Here is a 19,285-nt window from a genome sequence, read left to right on the forward strand (position 1 = left end):
CTAGCTAAATCCCACGTTCTCTACACCATGCCATTTCTCAAAAAGTCAAGTGAGTCTCTACTATTTTAGATTTACTTTATGTTTCAGAAGAAAAAGAATTTCCTAGTTACTCTAAAATTAACACTCATCCTCAAATAACTTAGGTTTATTGCTATTGATGGAATTATATATAGATATTTCATTAACTCTAAAATAATTTCAGATGAAGTAGTTTTGACCATTGGCACTGAAATTTATAATAGAGACATTGCCTCCAAGAACACTTTATAGACTTTCGTTTTTGATATATGAAGTATTAGATGTCTGCATGTCTATATCCAATCACTCCTGATATTGAAAAGAAGGAAGAACTACTTGAGTTTGAGGTAGGGTAGGAAGTAGTTAAGGCTTAAGCTACATTAGGGATCATTATCTGATAACAACAGAAAAGTTATATAGTCTAAAAATATTTTTCAATAATTCTAAGTATGGGGGAAGTAATTTTTGAATTTTGAAATTTCTGTGTAATAAGGAGATAACAAGGAGACTATATATCATATATGGAGTTGATAACCAGAAGATATAGGGAACTCAAGCAGTTTGCCCATAGAAAAACTAATAATCCATTTTTTTCTTTGAATTTGCTATAGGACATGTGCACTCACTGGGGAGAGAGAGAAAAAGAAGAAAAGTGAAAAAGCACCCCACAGGGGGGAATGGCCACACTGTAGTCCCTTCTCTTCCATTCTACTCTTAGGATTTTGGGCATGTACACACATGTGCATGGAATGTTTTTCAAGTTGCCGTGTCTGAGATTGAAACCACACATTCAGCCATGTGGGATCCAGCCACCTTAACCACTATACCACAGCTGGCCCAATACTCCAACTTTGAATTAAACTTAAAAATTGGCAATCGATCTGAATAGGCAACTCTCAAAGGAAGATATTCAAAGAGCCAGAAACATATGAAAAATGTTTGCCATCTCTTATCATAAGGGAAATGCAAATCAAAGCCACAGAGAAGTATTTCCTAACTTCAGTCAGAATGACTGTGATAAAAAACAAAACAAAGAACAAGAAGTGCTGGGGAGATTGTGATGAAAAGGGAACCCTCCTACACTACTGATGGGAGTATAAATAAGTATAGCCACTGTGGAAAACAATATGGAGGTTCCTCAAAAATTTAAAAATAGAACTACCATATAACCCAATAATCCCACTTTGGGGTATTTACCCAAAGGACAGAAAATAACTCAGACAGAAAGACACTTGCATATACATGTTTATTGCAGCATTATTCACAATAACTAAGACATAGAATCACCTAAGTGTCCAACTATTGATGACCAGATTTTTAAGAATGTGGCATATATACATAGTGGAATACCATTCAGCCATAAAGAACAGAGAGATTCTGTCATTTGATACAAATTAACAAATCTAGAAAATCTAATGCTAAAGAAACTAAGGGAGACTATGAAAGACAAACACTGTATGTCCCTGCTCAGTATGTACTGAATGTCTGCACTCTGTGGCAGAAATGAAAAGACTTGAAGACATCGAAATAGAAAGGACAACTGTAGATACCAAAGACTTCATGGGGTGAGAGACTTGGCACTAGGGAATTCAGAAAAAACAAACAAACAAACTTGACAGACACAAGAATGCTTGTAAACCAGGCAATCAGGTTATGGACAGCCCACCACAACAGAGTGAAAAAAGGATGTTGTTTTATATATATAGATATAGATATAGATATAGATGATATAGATATAGATAGATATAGATATAGATATGTTGTTTATATCTATCTATCTATATAATATTTATATTTATATTATATATATATATATATATATATATATATATATAAAACATGTACACACACTAGTAGAGCAAAAATTGAAGGTGCAATTATAATGTAATTGTTCTTTATTGAATATGATGAATAGAATAATATTCTTAATTTGATTATCACACACTACATGCTTATTTTGAAAGACCATATTGTAGCCCACAAAGATGTACTATTAAATATAAATAAGAATTTATAAACATTGAAAATTAAAAATAAAATACATTTCTAGGTTATTTAGAGTGATATTAGGGGGACAGGATGAATTAAATGTTTGAAATTGTTGCCTTTGTGTTTATGTCCAAATAAACACAGATATTTTTTAAATGTCCACTGAAGATAGTATGCCCATCTTTAATGCTAATGCTAGGAATCAGGGTAAGTTTCATGGTTGTTTCTTTAGTGGTCTTTTCTATCAAGAAGTAATTTTAGCTAAGGAATCTGGAATTTCTTAGGTAGTACAAATGATTATTGTGTACAGACTATTTAGTTATTTCCCTAAATAAATCAGAGATGTTCATTTGAGTGGTCCTGGCAAAATTTAATGAGAGGATATAACCCAGTTTAATCAGTTTGAGAGGGTGGAGGTTGGGAAGAATGGATTAATGTCTTTATTGGTGGAAGAGATGAAGAATACAACCTGGATTTACAAATGTTTTTCACCTATGTCACTCTGCTTGAAGAGAGGGGGTCTTATATATCCTTGGAAGCATTTATTTGTACAACACCATTGGCTTTTATGACTTTCACCAGAATGTTAATCAGTAACAAGTATAAATTTTGCATAGATATTAATGGTTCAACTTAAAGAGCTTAAGAGCAAACTTGAGACTGGAACTATGGAGCACAAGTATGTTTTTCTATAGTGGACAAGTCAAAGTCTAAACAATAAATTATGTTAACAAGAGTTATTGTACTAACAGGTGGCATGCCAAAGGTAAAAGTATAATTAAGTGCTGAATTTTATGATTCAGACCTACATTGTTCTTTAGGGTAGTCACTAATCACGTGATCATTTGCATTAAAATGAAATAAAAATTAAAAATTCAGTTCCTTAGTTGCACTGCTTAGTGGCTATCATATTGGATAGCAAGCATATAAAACAGTTTATTATCATAGAAAGCTCTATTGGAGATTGCTGGTTTTGACTATACATGCTAGAGATGATTAGAACGAAGACTAAGGGTTGAAGTAATCATGGAAGACTTCTTACAGAAGGTGGTGGAGCTGTGTAAACTTGCTCCTGAGTAACTAAAGGAAATTATGCAGTGCTTTAGAGAAGGGGATAGGGGATTAACATAAAGAAAATAGATGCATAAGAAAGTTGCTGAGGGATAGTGAGATAAAACCAATGGATAAAAAGGCAGAGTCAGGTTAAATTAGACGTAATTGAGGGATAATTGTTGGATAATTTCTAAAATGGTTGATATGTAGTTTCTATCTCTCTGTAGTCATATTTAGGATTCTACCTTAGCTAAATGATGATGTTAATTTTTAATCCATTGTTTATTTTTGTTGTGGTGGCAGTGGTTATTATTGTGGCTGCTTCTATTTGTTGAGTTCTCACTCTGTGTCTGCCAAGATTCTCTATATGCATAACCCAAATCTATTTTAGAGGAAGGATACACCTGTAGAACATCAGCCCTGGAGTCTCAACCATCACATAAAGCATGGACATTGTAGGGGTGGATAAACCTATAATAGAGCCGTACTCTTTCTGAGAATGGTATGAGAGTTGGACAGCCACTGCAGATTTTTCAGAAGGGATCATAACTTCTCAGTGGGTTACAATGACATTCCTGGAGACCAGAAGTTTCTCCTGATGATTGAGTGGGTGCTTCAGGGCATTGTACTAATACCGAGCAGGGGTCAGGAACCTGAATTATAAGCCCCATCTGCCACTGGCAACTGTGTGCAATTGCGGCAAGTCCTTTCTTCTCTCTTGCTTTTCCTTTTGTAGTCATCTAACTGAGGTGACTGGACCCAAGGACTCCCAAGTATTCCTTCCTATTCTGACATGTAGAGGCCTTTTTGATTTCTGAACAGTCATGGCTTTCTCTCTTTTAGAGCTAAGACTTTTCCATGGATGGGGTTTGAAGAACACAAAGATTGCTGGAAAAGAGCTTGTTTCCCCTAATCTTGTAGAAGTTGTAAAGGTTTTTAGTCAAGAAAGACACAGAGGTGACTTATTTCTTAAAGGAAGCTGCTTATGTGTTTGCAGAATCTATAGGAGCATACTTCCCTGAGGCAAATCAAACTTTTTGGTGCCTTCTGTCCAAACCTCATAATTCAATGGAAAAACACGTTATCCCAGAAACTGGAACAACAGATGGGACTGCCTATTTGTCTAAGTCATACAGCCTCTGTAGATGGGAGGAAGGTCGGGTACTCTGAGAGATTTTAATATACATTTAGCAGAAGTTAATGAAGAAGTCCACAGCTTGGGGCAGCTAGTTTCCATTAATGTTGTTAAATATTAATGAGGTGCTTTTACTCTTTGGAGCAAAGCAGCATGCCTGATGCACCTTTTTTAATTACTGCATCCTTAGCAGGTAGCAGAGAACAGAACTGCTGAATATGGTTACATTTAGCAAAGAGCATTAAAATATTTTTCACTTTCCTTAAGCTACTAAAGAAAATACCCTTCCTTTACAGATTACCAATATTTCCTAGGTTTAATAGCCTTCAACACGTTCACCTATAAGAAAATCGGGAAATTTTCTAGAAGTAGTACAAATACCACGGCCCAATAGTCTACATAAATAGTACTTAGAAATAAGATATTTGTCCATTCCCCTCTCTCCCCTTACAGTCTCAGGTGTCTATACTTATCCTCCCTATGAATGGTAGTGAGTGAATGGGAGGGGCAAAGTGAAGAAACACTTAACAGACACAAGAATGTAAAACTCTCTGTTGAAAATAGTATATATGGTAATATCCTTGATTTGATTATTATGTACTTTAAAAACCATATTGTGCACTATATGATAGACTAACTTTTTTTAAAAAAGAAATAACATATTTGGTGATGTGCCAATAGATATTTAATTATGAGCTCTCTGGGGAGAATTAAATAAATAAACCCTGGCTAGTAGCTTTTCCTGAGTATGGACATATCCTTACAATGGCAGATTCTAAGCTCCCCACATGACATTAGCGGATCCAGGCCTGTGAAGAGACAGATAGTAGCACAATATATGATATTGTGCAGTGACAATAAATAATGTGTAGTAATTAGAAATTTATGCATTGGAGTATTTATTACATTATTAATCTAATTTATATAATTGAGGTTTTATATTACTTGATTTTCAATAGTAGTTTGTTTAATGATCATTAATTAGCTTGTAAAATTCCTGAAATTTTAATAGTTAGCACTCACGAGCTATTACAAGCTGGCACGATACTGAGTCAATATGAACCATCAGAATGGAAGGTCTCCAGTAGTTGATTGAAAGGCTTGACAAAAGACTTGCTTGGCAAAAACGTCCTTCTTCCTTTCTTCTAGTTTCATTTAAGCATGATCATATCAAAGCTGGTGTTGAGTTCCACTTTTCCAGCTAGCAATCAATGACTAGTTTACATTCACTGCACAGGTATCTGTTGAGCACAAAGGAGTACTCTCTATGGCCCACCCTGGAGAATTAGATATGGACTCACAGTCTGTCTGCAGAGATTGATACAACACAATGGAATAATTAGTGTGATTTTTAAAAAAATCTTAAATTGACACATAATATTTTATCTATCCATTATCTATTATCACATGGGGAATCTTGTGATTTTCAACACAAGAATGCTGTGTTTTGTTAAGTCAGGGTAATCAGCATAATCATCATTTCAACCATTTGTCATTACTCTTTTCTAGCTACTCTGAGAAAAATACAACAAATTGTTAATTCTAGTTACTCTACTGTACTTTATCACACTAAAACGTCTTCCTCTTATCTCTATGTAATTTTGTATATATTAACCAATATCTATCTGTGCACATTTATTTATCCCCTACCCTTCTTACCCTCTAGTAGTCTCTTCTGCTCCCTTCTTTTATGAGATCATCATTTTCAGTTTTATATATGAGCCAGAACATGCAGTTTCTCTATCTGTGCCTAGAGTATTTCATTTAATATAATGCCTTCCATGTTTGCCCATGTTAGTGTGATTGGTATTTTACGCAGTTAGAATCCTTAAGAATCAGCAGGTGACAAAGTGGTTAAGGTGCTGGACTCTCACATGGCCGACTGCGGTTTAAGTCCCAGACCCAGTGGCTTGAAAATTACACTGAATGTGTTTCTATATGTGCCCAAATCCAGAGAGGAGAATGGAAGAGAAAAGATTCCAGTGTGATCATCACCCCCTGGGAGGGGGGGGGGAGATTAATTGCTCACTTTCTCTTTCTTTGTCTCTATATCTCTCTCTCAGCAGTGCACCTACTCTATGGAAAAAAAATCTTAAAAAAATAAAAAGGAATATTTACTCATTGAATATTTTTCTATACCTTCAATATTCTATCTTCTGTTCTTGTCCCTTATATTGGTTAATAAGAGAAAAAAAAAGCAAAACAAAAGAAAACGACAAAGATCCCTAGTCTTTTGTAACTTACTAACATGTTATGGCCCCAAAGATTTTGTCTGGGAAGTCAGAGATGACCTCAGATGACCTAGATAAAAAGAAGGATAAGCAGGAAACTACCAAACACCGGAAAAGGTAGAGTGCTTCAAGCCTAGGAAACAACATGTGGAAAGATAAAGAGGGTTGTGAGGCTTTGCTAGGAGTGTTCAGCTATGGGTTGGGTGGAGGAAGAAAAGTGAGAAGGTGGGGTGGGTCAAGCTGGGCAGATCATGTATGTGATCTCATTAATCGGTTGGAAATTTTTTTGTTTTTTAATTTTTTTAATTTAAATTTAATTACTATATATCTTTACAGTGTACAACATTGCTTTTTATCGCTTGAAAATGGTGTACATCAAAGATATTAACATAGACATTATTATCAGCAAATAACTTTTCATTTTTGTATCAATCAAATATACTGTTGTTTTTTTTTCCCTATAATTTTTAATTGTGTTGTGTAGTGCCATGCTGCAGTTGGATTTGGGTTGTTGTATCTCCCCCCCAAGACTGAAAACCTCTGGAAGGAAGGGATTATTTTACCTCTTTTACAGGAAAGAGCACATATTGAACAATGAATAAATGTTGAATTCTTTATTTTTATCTCCCCATTATTCCTATTCTAGATACACAGATAATTTGCATGTTTTCATTGGTCTTTTATGAAATCTTGGCTCAAAGAATATGGGATCAAAAAAGAAAGAAAAGTAAGAGGGGTTGATACTGAGGCACTGAGAGAGTGACTTCCCTTGCTGTTGTATGTTTCATTAATACTCAGTGGATATTCAAATGTCCAGATTGTGCTGTTCAATCTGTGGATTTCAGGAAAAGTTTAGATGCTTACACTCTTAAACTGGAAGCATGATTCTCCTGCCAATTGAAGATACCCTCAGTGACTTCTGGTTGGTTATAGAACAATAATCCTTTTTACTTAATTTATTGGTCTTCTGAGTTGACATTTACACACCTGAGAGCCTTATAAAACTTCAAGTAGAGAAACACTAGACTTAGGATGGGGATCCTCCTTTCCTATGCTGGTTTGTTACATTTTGCAAGAAGGAAAAAGGGGGAGGAAATCGTACCTTACTATCTTTGTTCATTTTATCATGACTGGGATTTTACAGACCCATAGAAGTGAGCTATCATGCAGTCTTGTTTTTATTTTTAGGGAAAAAAAATATTATATGTAGACAGGAAATGTTTGAATGACTCTCTATATATGAATACACATATGTATGTGTGTTTGGGAGAGTATGTTTGCATGGAAAATGAAAATAAAATCCATGAAATCAATTTTGGAACAACACATACTGAAATGCAACAGAGAAATATATCTTGACTTTTGAAGTCATACTCTTGGTTGTCATCTACTTATTTTATTACTTATACCGTGACCCATAATATGCTTTTAGCACCCACACACTCACCCCAAGGGCAGTGGACTTGCTACATTACACAGAATGGGTCTTCAAAAATGTTTGTACCAAAATAAACTCAAAATTCAATTCCATTTCCACAAGCTTTTTTTAAGTACCCATATGTATCCATCCTTTGTTGAAACTTAGCAGTTTCATTTGATAATCCACTACTTTTTTCATAGAGTACTCTCCAAATGACTTGGATTATTTCAAAACTTAAAAATCTATTTCTAAGTATCAATGTTTGCCTTCACTGGGGATTATTTGAAGCCACATATCATGACTATTTGGACAGTAATAAAGACACAGATATGTTGGTGTGAATCTGTGGTTAGTACTTGTACATATATTCTATTATGCAGTATTAATTTTCTTGACAGTGACTATGGCTATGAAAGACATGGGGAGAGCCAGTGTGTCCCAGCTTTCTGGTACAATCCAGCATCCCCGTCAAAGGACTGTAGCCTCGGCCAAAGCTACCTTAATAGTACTGGGTAAGTAAAGCACCTAAAGGAACTCCAATCATTGTTTTCCTGTTTCCCAAAGTTGGGATCAAAGGGAACACATTAACATTGAAAAAGATAAACATGTTCGTTTATGACAAGTGACTTCTGAGGAAAACTGAGAAGTTCTTGAGCTAAGAGTACTTTTCTTTCTTTCTGTTTCTTCTCATTACCTAGAGTTCAATGTTTTACCGTTTACCTTTGACAGATCCTATTTATTGTTTTAGTTAAGCCTCTTCTAGAAAGAGATGCTACCTTATTTCTTGGATTTTAAGAGAAGTTAATACAAGTGGTGGGCAGATGTTACAGTGCTTGCTCTCTAGTGATAGATGGACTGAAGCTCTCAGGTCGTGATGCTGAAAACTTTAAATGAAAATTCAAAAGTCCCATTCTAGGACCGTCTAGAAAAACAAGGTCAAGACACACTTTTGGTAATTCTGCAAATATGTGTGTGTTTCTCTCTTTGTTCACTTAGTAGTTGCTCTTTTAGATGTTTTAAAAATGTTTTCTTGAAGGTTTGTTATCTTGCCCCTTTACTGCCTCCATGATCCGGAACAGGTTTGGCAAGTGGATGTCTACTTTTCACATTTTTATGTGCCTATCTATCATCTGGGGATCTTGTTAAAATGCAGTCTTTGATTTTTGAAGATCTGGGGTGTGGTTGAGAGTTTTCATTTTTAACAAGCTCCCATGAGATGTTGATGCTGTTGGTTCCTAGACCATTCTTTGAATAGTGAAGAACTAAGGTATTCTAGACTCTAGTCTCATCTCTTCTAATGGGTCTTCTGGTCTCTCAGCCAAGTTTACTTATGTTTTGATCTCACCTGGTTGTAACATTGTAGCAGGTGCTATTCTCCCAATTGGTCTCTATAGAGTTAAAACAGTCACAATGGAAAAACTGCTAAGTGGTCAGTTACTCTGAAAAACATGATATTTTTATCCAAATATTTGTTTGGGGGAAGGCTATTCCTGGAACATGGGGTAGAGCTTAAGGACCTTTGATGTTATTTTATTGTAGGGAGTTAAGCCATTCATACTGGCAGCATGACTTTGGAGAGATGTGGGTCAGAGAACAGCATGCTCGAAAGTTTGAATAATGGACACAAGTGACCAGCTGGGCCACCAAATTTCCAGCCAGGTCATACCTTAGACATAATTGGAAAAGAATCATAATAGGCTGCCTAGTATGATTATGAGATATGTATAGGTGGACCAATTTAAAGCAACTTAAGGCCACCTAAACCCCCCTAATAGCACACCAAATAAATAAGGTATATCAAAGGGAAAGGTTATGCATTTTTGCAAAAAATTCACTATAGATGTCCACAAAAAAACCCTTCATACTTCTTAAATGTTGGCTTAATTTACAATTTATCAGTAAGCTTGAGTGGACAGACTGGTGAGGTTAAAAAGAGAAAAAAAAATAGATGATATCAAATTTGCATTAGGACATGGTAGCCTCTGACATAGCTACCATAAATAAAAACTAGATATCTTGTAACTGAATGTTATAAAGAAAGTATAAATTGATGAGAAAAATTTGATTACTTAGACCAATGATGTCCAAAAGAACTATACTATAAGTCACAAATGTAATTTTTAATTTTCTAGAAGCTACATGAAAAACTTTTAAAGATATTAAATTAACTTCAGTAACATATTTTATTTAACCCAAAGTATCCAAAATATTATTACTTCAACATGTTATACTAACCACATTTCATGGGCTTAATAGTCACATGGAGGAAGGGGATTACCATATTGGATAGTATCACTCTAGACTAATTTTGAGCTCCAATGGTAATTAAAAATGATGTATATCTACAAGAGGATATATTGTAATTCCATCTGAGGAGGTAATTATGTACAACATTTGCTTAACATCCCCATGGGACCTCTGGAAGGAGGTATAGAGCAGGTGTTTCACCAGAGATGATGCAGGCAAAATGTCAGGCATATTGGAGGACCCAGAACTCAAATTTCTCTGCTTTTGAGGCCATCAAAAGACAGCAACATGGGTAGATTAATTAGTTATTCCTGACAGAGAGTGAATGAAGACAGGACATGACTGTGATGGTGATGGTGATGGCAGTATTGGTGGAGGTAATATATTTATTTTATGTGGTTTTACCAGAACATTGATTTTAGTGCAGGCTTATAATTGATAATGTGCCTGGGAACCTACTAAGCAGGTCGGGGCTATAGGCAAGCTCTTGGCTTGACTTCATACACTGGTGTCAGTGGTCAAAGGAGGGGACATGGTGTCACTGTGCACAAAGATGTCTTTGTTAGGGAAGATCACAGTGCTTGTTGGGAGATTTTTGTAGGTCAACCTCATCTTTAAGGTAATTTTACTCTGGCAAGATTGAATAGGAGTTTCAAACTTGTGCTCCGAATCTGGCATTTTGTGTTGAATGGGAAATGAAATATTAGCAAGGAGAGAAAATTGCTATCAAATAGCTCAGTGGCTGCAGAGTAAGGGCTATTAGGTATTAGATAGAGGAAGGAATAATGACCTGGGAGTGGAGAGAAGACAGGAAGAGGCTTCCTGATTAATCAGAGTTAGAAAAGCGATGTTCTTGTTGCTTTCTGGGACAGAGAAAACTGGAGGTGGCCTGAGGGAAATAGAAACAGGCCCCTCCCGTGGAGAGAGAGAGAGCACCTGTTTAACCACATCCCTAGTCCAGTGGTCTGCCTCCTCCTCTGCTGTGTGTGAGTCAGACATTGATTTTTCTTGGCTAGTTTAGACACTGATCTGAGCCGTGGCTCACCATGCAGGATCGATGGTAATGTGTAAGAAGCTACTCTTCCAGAGATGGAGGGATAGCAGTCATCAGCATTTGCTTAGTTTTAGAAATGGCTCTGCTTTCTTTGAGACTCAGTGTTTAGGTGAATTGAAGTGTTTACTTTGCTGTTGTTCTCTTGCAATCTCTTTATAACACACACACACACACACACACACACATTCAAGTGCTCAACACAAGCCACATCATTGTCAGTTGTCAATTCCCCTTAGGTACCGGAGGATTGTGTCCAACAACTGCACAGATGGACTGAGGGAGAAGTACACTGCCAAGGCCCAGATATGCCCTGGAAAAGCCCCTCGTGGCCTCCACGTGGTGACGACTGACGGGCGCCTAGTGGCAGAGCAGGGGCACAATGCAACCTTCATCATCCTCATGGAGGAGGTAGGTGCCCACCTGGGTCCCTGAGGTGGGAACTCACAAGGAGACCATTCCCTGCAGAGCAAAAAGGAAAGAAATATCCTGCATTCCCTGCGCCAGAGTCAATGGTGAGAGGTGAGACTTCTGGGAGAAGAAAGAGGTGAAAGAGTGCTTGGGGTATTAAAGACTCTCCACCCTTCACTCCACAATAAAATCCCAGGCCTTGGTGGGACCCACTCATCTCTGGGGAGTTGCAGATTAGGACATATTCTTTGAGGTTCCCCTTATGATTCATTTTACTGAAGGAATATTTACCAACATAAGCCCATAACCTATAAACTTTGCCAGAAGAAGGAAATTCACATTTGATCTGTTGCTTTTAGGAACCTTTTTTGTTTTATTCTAACCCAAGCTCCATTGACTCAATAGGCCCACAGGCTTTTTCAAGACCAAAAGGTCATAAAATTATGAGTATGAGGTTGGGAAAGATTATTGAAATCCTTTAAATTTATCTTTATAAAGAATGTGGTATTAGCTCCTTTTCCATCAGCTAGCTGCTCCATTGACTCACTTTTTAGTGTCTTTTGCAATCTGGACAATAAAATCAGACTGCATACATTTATTCCAGGATAGAAACCGTCTCTACTGTCTGCTTCTTGCTCTCTGGATGAGCTGCTTTTTCTCTTCTCAAACCAGGGAAGTTTCAGGCAGTCCTTGCTGAAGTGGAAGGGCAAGAAGGCTTTCCTGATTGACACAGCTCTCTAAATTTATATGCAAATTGCTCCCTGCTCTTGAGCTCTTGGAAAGAAAGCAAAACAGGCCAGGAGGTTTCTCCCCACTCTCAAAGTATGAGCACTTCAGAAACCTTTAAATCAGGATCAACCTGGACAGGAAAGTGAAGTTTCCTTATCCTGGTTGGCAGATTCCTCAGCCTTTCCTCAACACCAGGTGCTTGAATTAAAAGACTTTAAGATTCATAGGAGGTCATTATTACATTTCCACTAGGGAATTTCCAGGACCAGAGCTATAAAAACCTTCTCTTGAATGGATGTGAAGAGTCACGATCTTATCCATTTGAATTGCCTCCAGTTCATTTCCACTTTAATTTATATTCATAAACTCAAGGGTAGTTGACATTGTGTGGGGGCAAGAGAGTACCTATCAATATTTCATTCACATCTGGGTTGCTATGGGCGAAGAGACAGTAAGTGGAGCTGTGATCAATCCACATACACTGGGCAGAATTGGCTCATGATTCCAAAATGACCTTTTTCTCTCTCTATCATCTGGTTTTGTATAGGAACAGAGAGATCTGATTTTTATTTAGGATCCTTGTTTAGGGGTCAGATTCATTGCATTTATCTAAAGTATTGGCCCAAGATAGTTGTTGGTAGTTGGGGGAAGAGGGTACAGGAAGGATGCCTTAAGAAGCGAGGCATCAGCTTGAGGTATGGTGCACTCACCTGAACCAGTGGCATCCTGTCACCAGGTAGTGCACAGGTAGCTCCCGGCCTTCCGAGAGACAGAGAGAAATGACTTCAGGGAAGAGGCCTGGAAATTTCAGGGAAATCTGAGGGTGACAGTACAGATACATAACTTCAGGGAGTATGCTGAACTCATCTATAGGATGAAAATAATCATCACACTTTGTAAAGTTATTCTGGAAAATGTCATTATATGATATGAATTCACCATATCATGGTTTTTGAAACATAGCAGTAAATGCTCAAAAATAAGAGCATTTATAATTATGGCATGGTGGTTTAGAGCATTGGTATTGAAACTAGATATCTGGGTTCAAAATTTGGATCTTCTACTGTTAGTTGTGAGACTTGACCTATTTATTTCTCTTTTGTTCTTATTTGGAAAATTGGGACAATATGCTTTCTACAGTATAGAGTTGTGAGATGAATTGTTTGGCATTGATGAGGTGTTATTATTATTGCTATTATTACTAAGACACAGAAAGAGAATAAGTGAACTGTGTGTGAGGGAGTCAGGGAAGCCCTTGTTTTCCCCATTACAGAGATACATAGAGGTGCCACCTTACTACGGTCAGTGTCACACCAACTCAGGCTACCCTGAGCTCACGCGCCAAGGGGAATAGATCCCTAGTGTCAGCCTTTAGTGCCCAGTGGATATCAGATAGGAGTCTAATGATTCTGTTAGGGTGTTTCAGCTCCCTGGGAAAGACTGTCAATCTCGGGGGGTGATGCCAATGCCACAGGTTGAAGCATCAGGTAGGAAGGAAGGGATAACACATATACAATCTCAGGCCAGCAGCTGTTCCTTCTTCTGCAGGGTGATCTCCAGAGGACAAACATCCAGCTCGACTTTGGGGATGGAATTGCTGTGTCCTATGCAAACTTCAGTCCCATTGAAGATGGCATAAAGCACGTGTACAAGAGTGCAGGGATCTTCCAGGTGACAGCCTATGCAGAAAATAACCTAGGCTCTGACACGGCTGTGCTGTTCCTGCATGTGGTCTGTAAGTAGCATGCACCGTCCCCTTTCTTACCTTCCTCCCCGTGGACAGCTCCCTCTCTCCAGACTTGTTGGAATGCAGAACTGAGGTGGAATTCAGTCTGACTGCAGCAATGACCCAAACCAAAAAAACGGAGATGTGAAATAGGTTATTTTGATAGCTTGGATTAACGTATTACCATCGGCCCGTCCTTCTCAGTGCCACTGAGCTCTGATGGGGGTGAGCACATTTAGGTCTCTGTCCAGACAAAAGTCTCTTCCTTTGGAGAATCCTAAAAGTACAAAGAATGGAGACCCATTGGATGGATGGCCCAAGGCTCATTTGTAAACGTTTATGAGTGAAGACTACACAAATTGAACTGTTACCTCTATTGGAAAAGCAAAAAAGGATTAAAGAAACACATGTTAAGATTTTTTTCTCCTAATGTAGATTTGAACACACACAAAAATCTTAATCCTTACACCCCAGGGTACTGCAAATTCATTCTGTTGTGTATAGTTCTAAGAACTCTTCCTAAATTTTTTGCTGTCTTAGTGTCTATTTTATTGCTATTGGCTATTGCTTGACACAAAAACAGTTGCTGTTTGGATATACTTTGTTTATGTTGGATGCATTTTGTGTAATTAGTTGTCCTGGGACTTTACTCATATAAAGTGAAACTTAAAATATTGTAGTTTTCGAGTGTTGGATAAAGGGAATGTTGTCATGAGGCTGATATTGGTTTCCCACATCTTCGTCAGGAATACTCATGAGTCCGAGGGCTTCTATAGCTCTTGCTTATCCCCTGCAATGGTTTTCAAGTAATATGCTACATAGGCTAGAAATCATAACTTTTGATAAAATCTAAGTGAATACAAGAAGTACCTTTGCTATTAACAACTCAGTGATAATATAAACTTCAATAACCTGTACCTAAGAGGTCCCTGGAAAACAGTAAGCACACTAGACTCTTGGTTTTCCAGTCATGATACCTTTACAAAGACCAAAAGGTAGGGGAGGTATATAGGAGAATTCCAGAATCATAGATCAACTTGTTCCTAAAAATGCCAGGCTACATTACCAGAGATAAATGATTTCTTCTTTGGCTCTTCTGATGTATATTGGCAAAATTCTTTTTTTTTTTTTTTCAGAGGTTTTTGCTATAGGGCGCGTGTGCTCACCAGAGAGACAGAGAGAAACAGAGACAGAAAGAGCGAAATCACCCCCCAGGGAGGGTTGGCCATGCCACAATCCCTTCTCCTCCATTCTCCTCTCAGGATCTTGAGCATGCATGCACACGCATGCTGCGTGAGTTTAGGCCACCGGGTCTAGGACTCGAACCACGGTCGACTACATGGACCATTATGCTAACAGTCGACTACATAGCCATTACACTAACTGCTGGTCCCAGTAATGGCCAAATTCTGATTGCTACATTGCCTCACAGGGCTCTTACTATAGTAAATAGGAAACATAAGTAAAATACCCAGCCATTCACTTATTCAGAAAATGAATGTTTAGTTCTTAATATGTGTTAGGCACTCAAGGCACTGAGGAGGTGACAGTGCAGACATGGTCTTGCCCTTGGCCATTTTACATTCTGGTGAGGTGGGGAAGGTGTGGCTAAAAATGAGTGATGAGATAAATAGGCAAAGTGACAATGATCGCACCACCCTAACTACAGCCATTCTGTGCCATAAGGACCAGGTGATAAACCCAGACGTGCAAGATGTTCAGGAGCTCAAGCTTTAGAGCAAGAGAGACCTGGTTTGGAATTCTGATTATATCCCTGTGCTAAATGTCTAATATTTGTCAACTTTATTAGCTTTATAAACCTCTGATCCCTCATCTTGAATACTCGACTTATAAAGAGGTTGTGAAAATCAAAATGAATATAATATGTCTGTTGGGACTCCCTGAAATGACTCCTAGCTTTGATGCTTCACTGGAAGACTCACAGGACTTGGCATGTAGTTGGACTCCTGACTATGATTCATTACAGATTAAGGATACAAAGCCAAATGCACAAAGGGAAAAGGCTCAGAGGCAAAGTCTGGAGAAAACCAGGGACAGGCTTCCAAGAGTTCCCTCCTCATGGAGTCACACAGGACATGCTGATTCCTGCATCCATGAGCAGTAGGGACATACATGAGGGGCTGTCTACCAAAGAAACTCATCGGCAACTTGGTGCCATACTTTTTACTGGGGGTTGATCATGGGCAACTTCTACCTGGTATACTCCAAAACTCCAGACTTCCAGCAGAAAGCAAGTGTTCAGAATAAATCTATTGTATACAAAAAGAATGGGCAAAGAGAACCACTTTTGTCAATGAATCGTCTTTATGGGAACACTCCTAGAGCCACGTTCCCAAATAGCAGAGAAGGCAACCTTGCACACACAACTTCCAAAGGATAGCAACTTCAGGTCTGTGCTTAACATCCTTCTGCACAGTGTGTAGAACGCTGCATAGCCCCCAGCTTGCCACATGATGAATGTTACCTGTTATTATAGTAATTATTGAGTACTTGCTATTAACTTTCTGCCTGACACTACTGCTGTGTTTAAAAATGATGTCAAATAATGAAAGGAAAAAAAACAAAAACAAAAACAAAAAAACTTTACATTCCTTTATTCTAAGGACCTTCTCTACCTATGTTCCAGATTCTGTCAAGAGTAGGCCTTCCTTGCAGGGCACAAAGACATTCAATGTATCTTAGAGGCAAAAAAACACAACAGGAAGGAACAGGTTTATACTGTGGGTTATGTGCATGGAGAAGGAAATGTTCCTTGAAACTTTTATCGTGCTCATAATTCCCTCCAAATCAATCATGGCTGCATTTGCCAGACAGTTATTATAGTGAAAACTGCTCTTGGCCTCACCTTGGGCCATTAGCTAACAAAAGTCGTTGTTAGCGGCCCATAATAACCGATTTCACAAAAATTATTAGATTTTTATCAAAAGGGACACTATTTGACAGTGAGAATTTTAAGAGTTTGCCATGTTCCCTCCTGAATCCTTTCCCTTTAGCTCTCTCTTATAACTGATCCGCGGTTTGTCTCAGAGAGACATCAAAGCCTGAGCATCTGGCTCAGGATCTTTGTCATAAAATACTACTATATTGGGAACCAGCAGTTAGCGTAATGGCTATGTCGCTGGACTTCCACGTAGTCGACTGTGGTTCGTGTCCTGGACCCGGTGGCTTAAAACTCACGCCGGGCGCGTGTGCGTACGTGCCCAAGATCCCGAGAGGAGAATGGAGGAGAAGGGATTGCGGCATGACCATCCCCCCTGGGGGGTGATTTCTCGCTTTCTGTCTCTATGTCTCTCTCTGTCTGTCTGGCGAGCGCACGCGCCCTACAGTGAAAATCTTTCCAAAAAAAAAAAAATACTACTATATTGTCATAAAATACTGCAATATGTATATTGGCCAAATTCTTTTTTATTTTTTAGAGGCTTTTGCTATAGGGCGCGTGTGCTCACCAGAGAGACAGAGAGAGACAGAGAGACAGAAAGTGAGAAATCACCCCCCAGGGGGGTTGGCCATGCCACAATCCCTTCTCCTCCATTCTCCTCTAAGGATCTTGAGCATGCATGCACACGCACGCTGTGTGAGTTTAGGCCACCGGGTCTAGGACTCGAACCACGGTCGATATATACTACTATTTTGTCATAAAATACTACTATATTGTAGTATTTTATGATTATTATTTTTAGAGAGATTTTTGCTACTGGGCAGTGGGTTTGCTAGAGAGACAGAGAGTAAGAAGACAGAAAGTGAGAAATCACTTACCCCACCGCCCCTGGGTAGATGGCCATGCCGCAATCCTTTCTTCTCCATTCTCCTCTTGGGATCTTGAGCACACACACCTGGCATGAGTCTTAAGCCACTGGGTCCAGGACTCAAACCATGGTCAATTATGTGGGAGTCCAGTGACATTACCATTATGCCATCTGCTGGTCCTCTTAAGATTAACTTTAACCAAATATGCTTGAGCTAAAGCGTGAGGATAGAAGTGAGAATAGAGGCAATGACTTTGGAATAAATGTGGCCATGTTTGACAGCATTCCATTTTATGGAAGCACCATCCTTTTGTGTTTGGCATGACATTATGGAGAAGGAGATCTCCTTTTAGCTTCCTGGGCATCTGAGTACATGGCAATGTCAACTCAGGCTGAGACAAGGCCCCTGAGTGACAGAAAATGGAGAATTTCCAGAGCTATATGCTATAGTTAGCTGTGGAAAATGCCAGGGTTCCGATGAGGTTGTTAATAAGTGATTGGGTGAAAACTCTGACCCAGGTGATTTACCAAGGAAGAAGGGCTTAGTATGAATGGCACCATTAGAGAGACAGCTAGGTTTTCTCAAAAAAAACTGTCTCCCAAATGTAGTTGGGGATGAGCTTTTATAGAGAAATAACTCTTCCCATCTTCATCCAGGGGTAAGTGGTCAAATGAAGGATTGAACTCATGCAGTTCTGACTGGTCAATTCAAGCAGCAAGTCTTATTGGTTCATTATTGAAATAGTACTGTTCTGGTCGGTCACTCTGCTGCAGCCAGCATCCACATTTCATCCCTGCAGTGAGATCAATGTTAGGTCACTCAGCCTTACCATCACATGAGCCCTCCAAGCAAATCCCCCAAAAAGCAGTCACCACCAGATTTCTCACATTCAGGCTAGTTTTGGCCAGTTACAAGGTAGTTTGGGGAATGGGCTTTATACCTTTTGGGGGATAATAGTGACAACAGAAGCAATGACTTCAAGGATGAAAGAGGCCCCTTTCCTGGCAGGGAAAGAATAAGGGATGTGAAATTAGGGCATGGAGAAAGACACTTGAGTTATAAATATAAGAAACAAGGCTTCTCACCACCCTCTTGGGACCTGGACTAGCCAGGCACCCCTTCCCATAACTTTCTCCTCTTCCCTATTGAACAGTAAAACAAATTACAAAGAGATAAATCAGGTAAATAACTAAAAATAAGTAATTAAAGCAATGAAAATGGATGCCATCTGCTGGTCCTCTTAAGATTAACTTTAACCAAATATGCTTGAGCTAAAGCGTGAGGATAGAAGTGAGAATAGAGGCAATGACTTTGGAATAAATGTGGCCATGTTTGACAGCATTCCATTTTATGGAAGCACCATCCTTTTGTGTTTGGCATGACATTATGGAGAAGGAGATCTCCTTTTAGCTTCCTGGGCATCTGAGTACATGGCAATGTCAACTCAGGCTGAGACAAGGCCCCTGAGTGACAGAAAATGGAGAATTTCCAGAGCTATATGCTATAG

At 38.7% G+C, this 19,285-nt stretch overlaps 1 protein-coding gene across 1 annotated transcript in view; it reads left to right on the top strand.

The window, feature by feature from the left end:
• The window catches only part of SORCS3 (sortilin related VPS10 domain containing receptor 3), a 589,937-nt gene that overhangs the window by 527,346 nt on the left and 43,306 nt on the right, over positions 1-19,285 (top strand). Inside the window, exons 20-22 of the mRNA XM_006166440.1 lie at positions 8,245-8,358; positions 11,384-11,555; positions 13,833-14,019. Of these exons, the coding sequence (XP_006166502.1) occupies positions 8,245-8,358; positions 11,384-11,555; positions 13,833-14,019 (473 nt within the window). The remainder of the gene's footprint in view (positions 1-8,244; positions 8,359-11,383; positions 11,556-13,832; positions 14,020-19,285) is intronic.

This window comes from Tupaia chinensis, unplaced genomic scaffold, assembly GCF_000334495.1.
Source record: "Tupaia chinensis unplaced genomic scaffold, TupChi_1.0 Scaffold144255_1, whole genome shotgun sequence".
In the NCBI taxonomy this organism is placed as follows: Eukaryota; Metazoa; Chordata; class Mammalia; order Scandentia; family Tupaiidae; genus Tupaia; species Tupaia belangeri.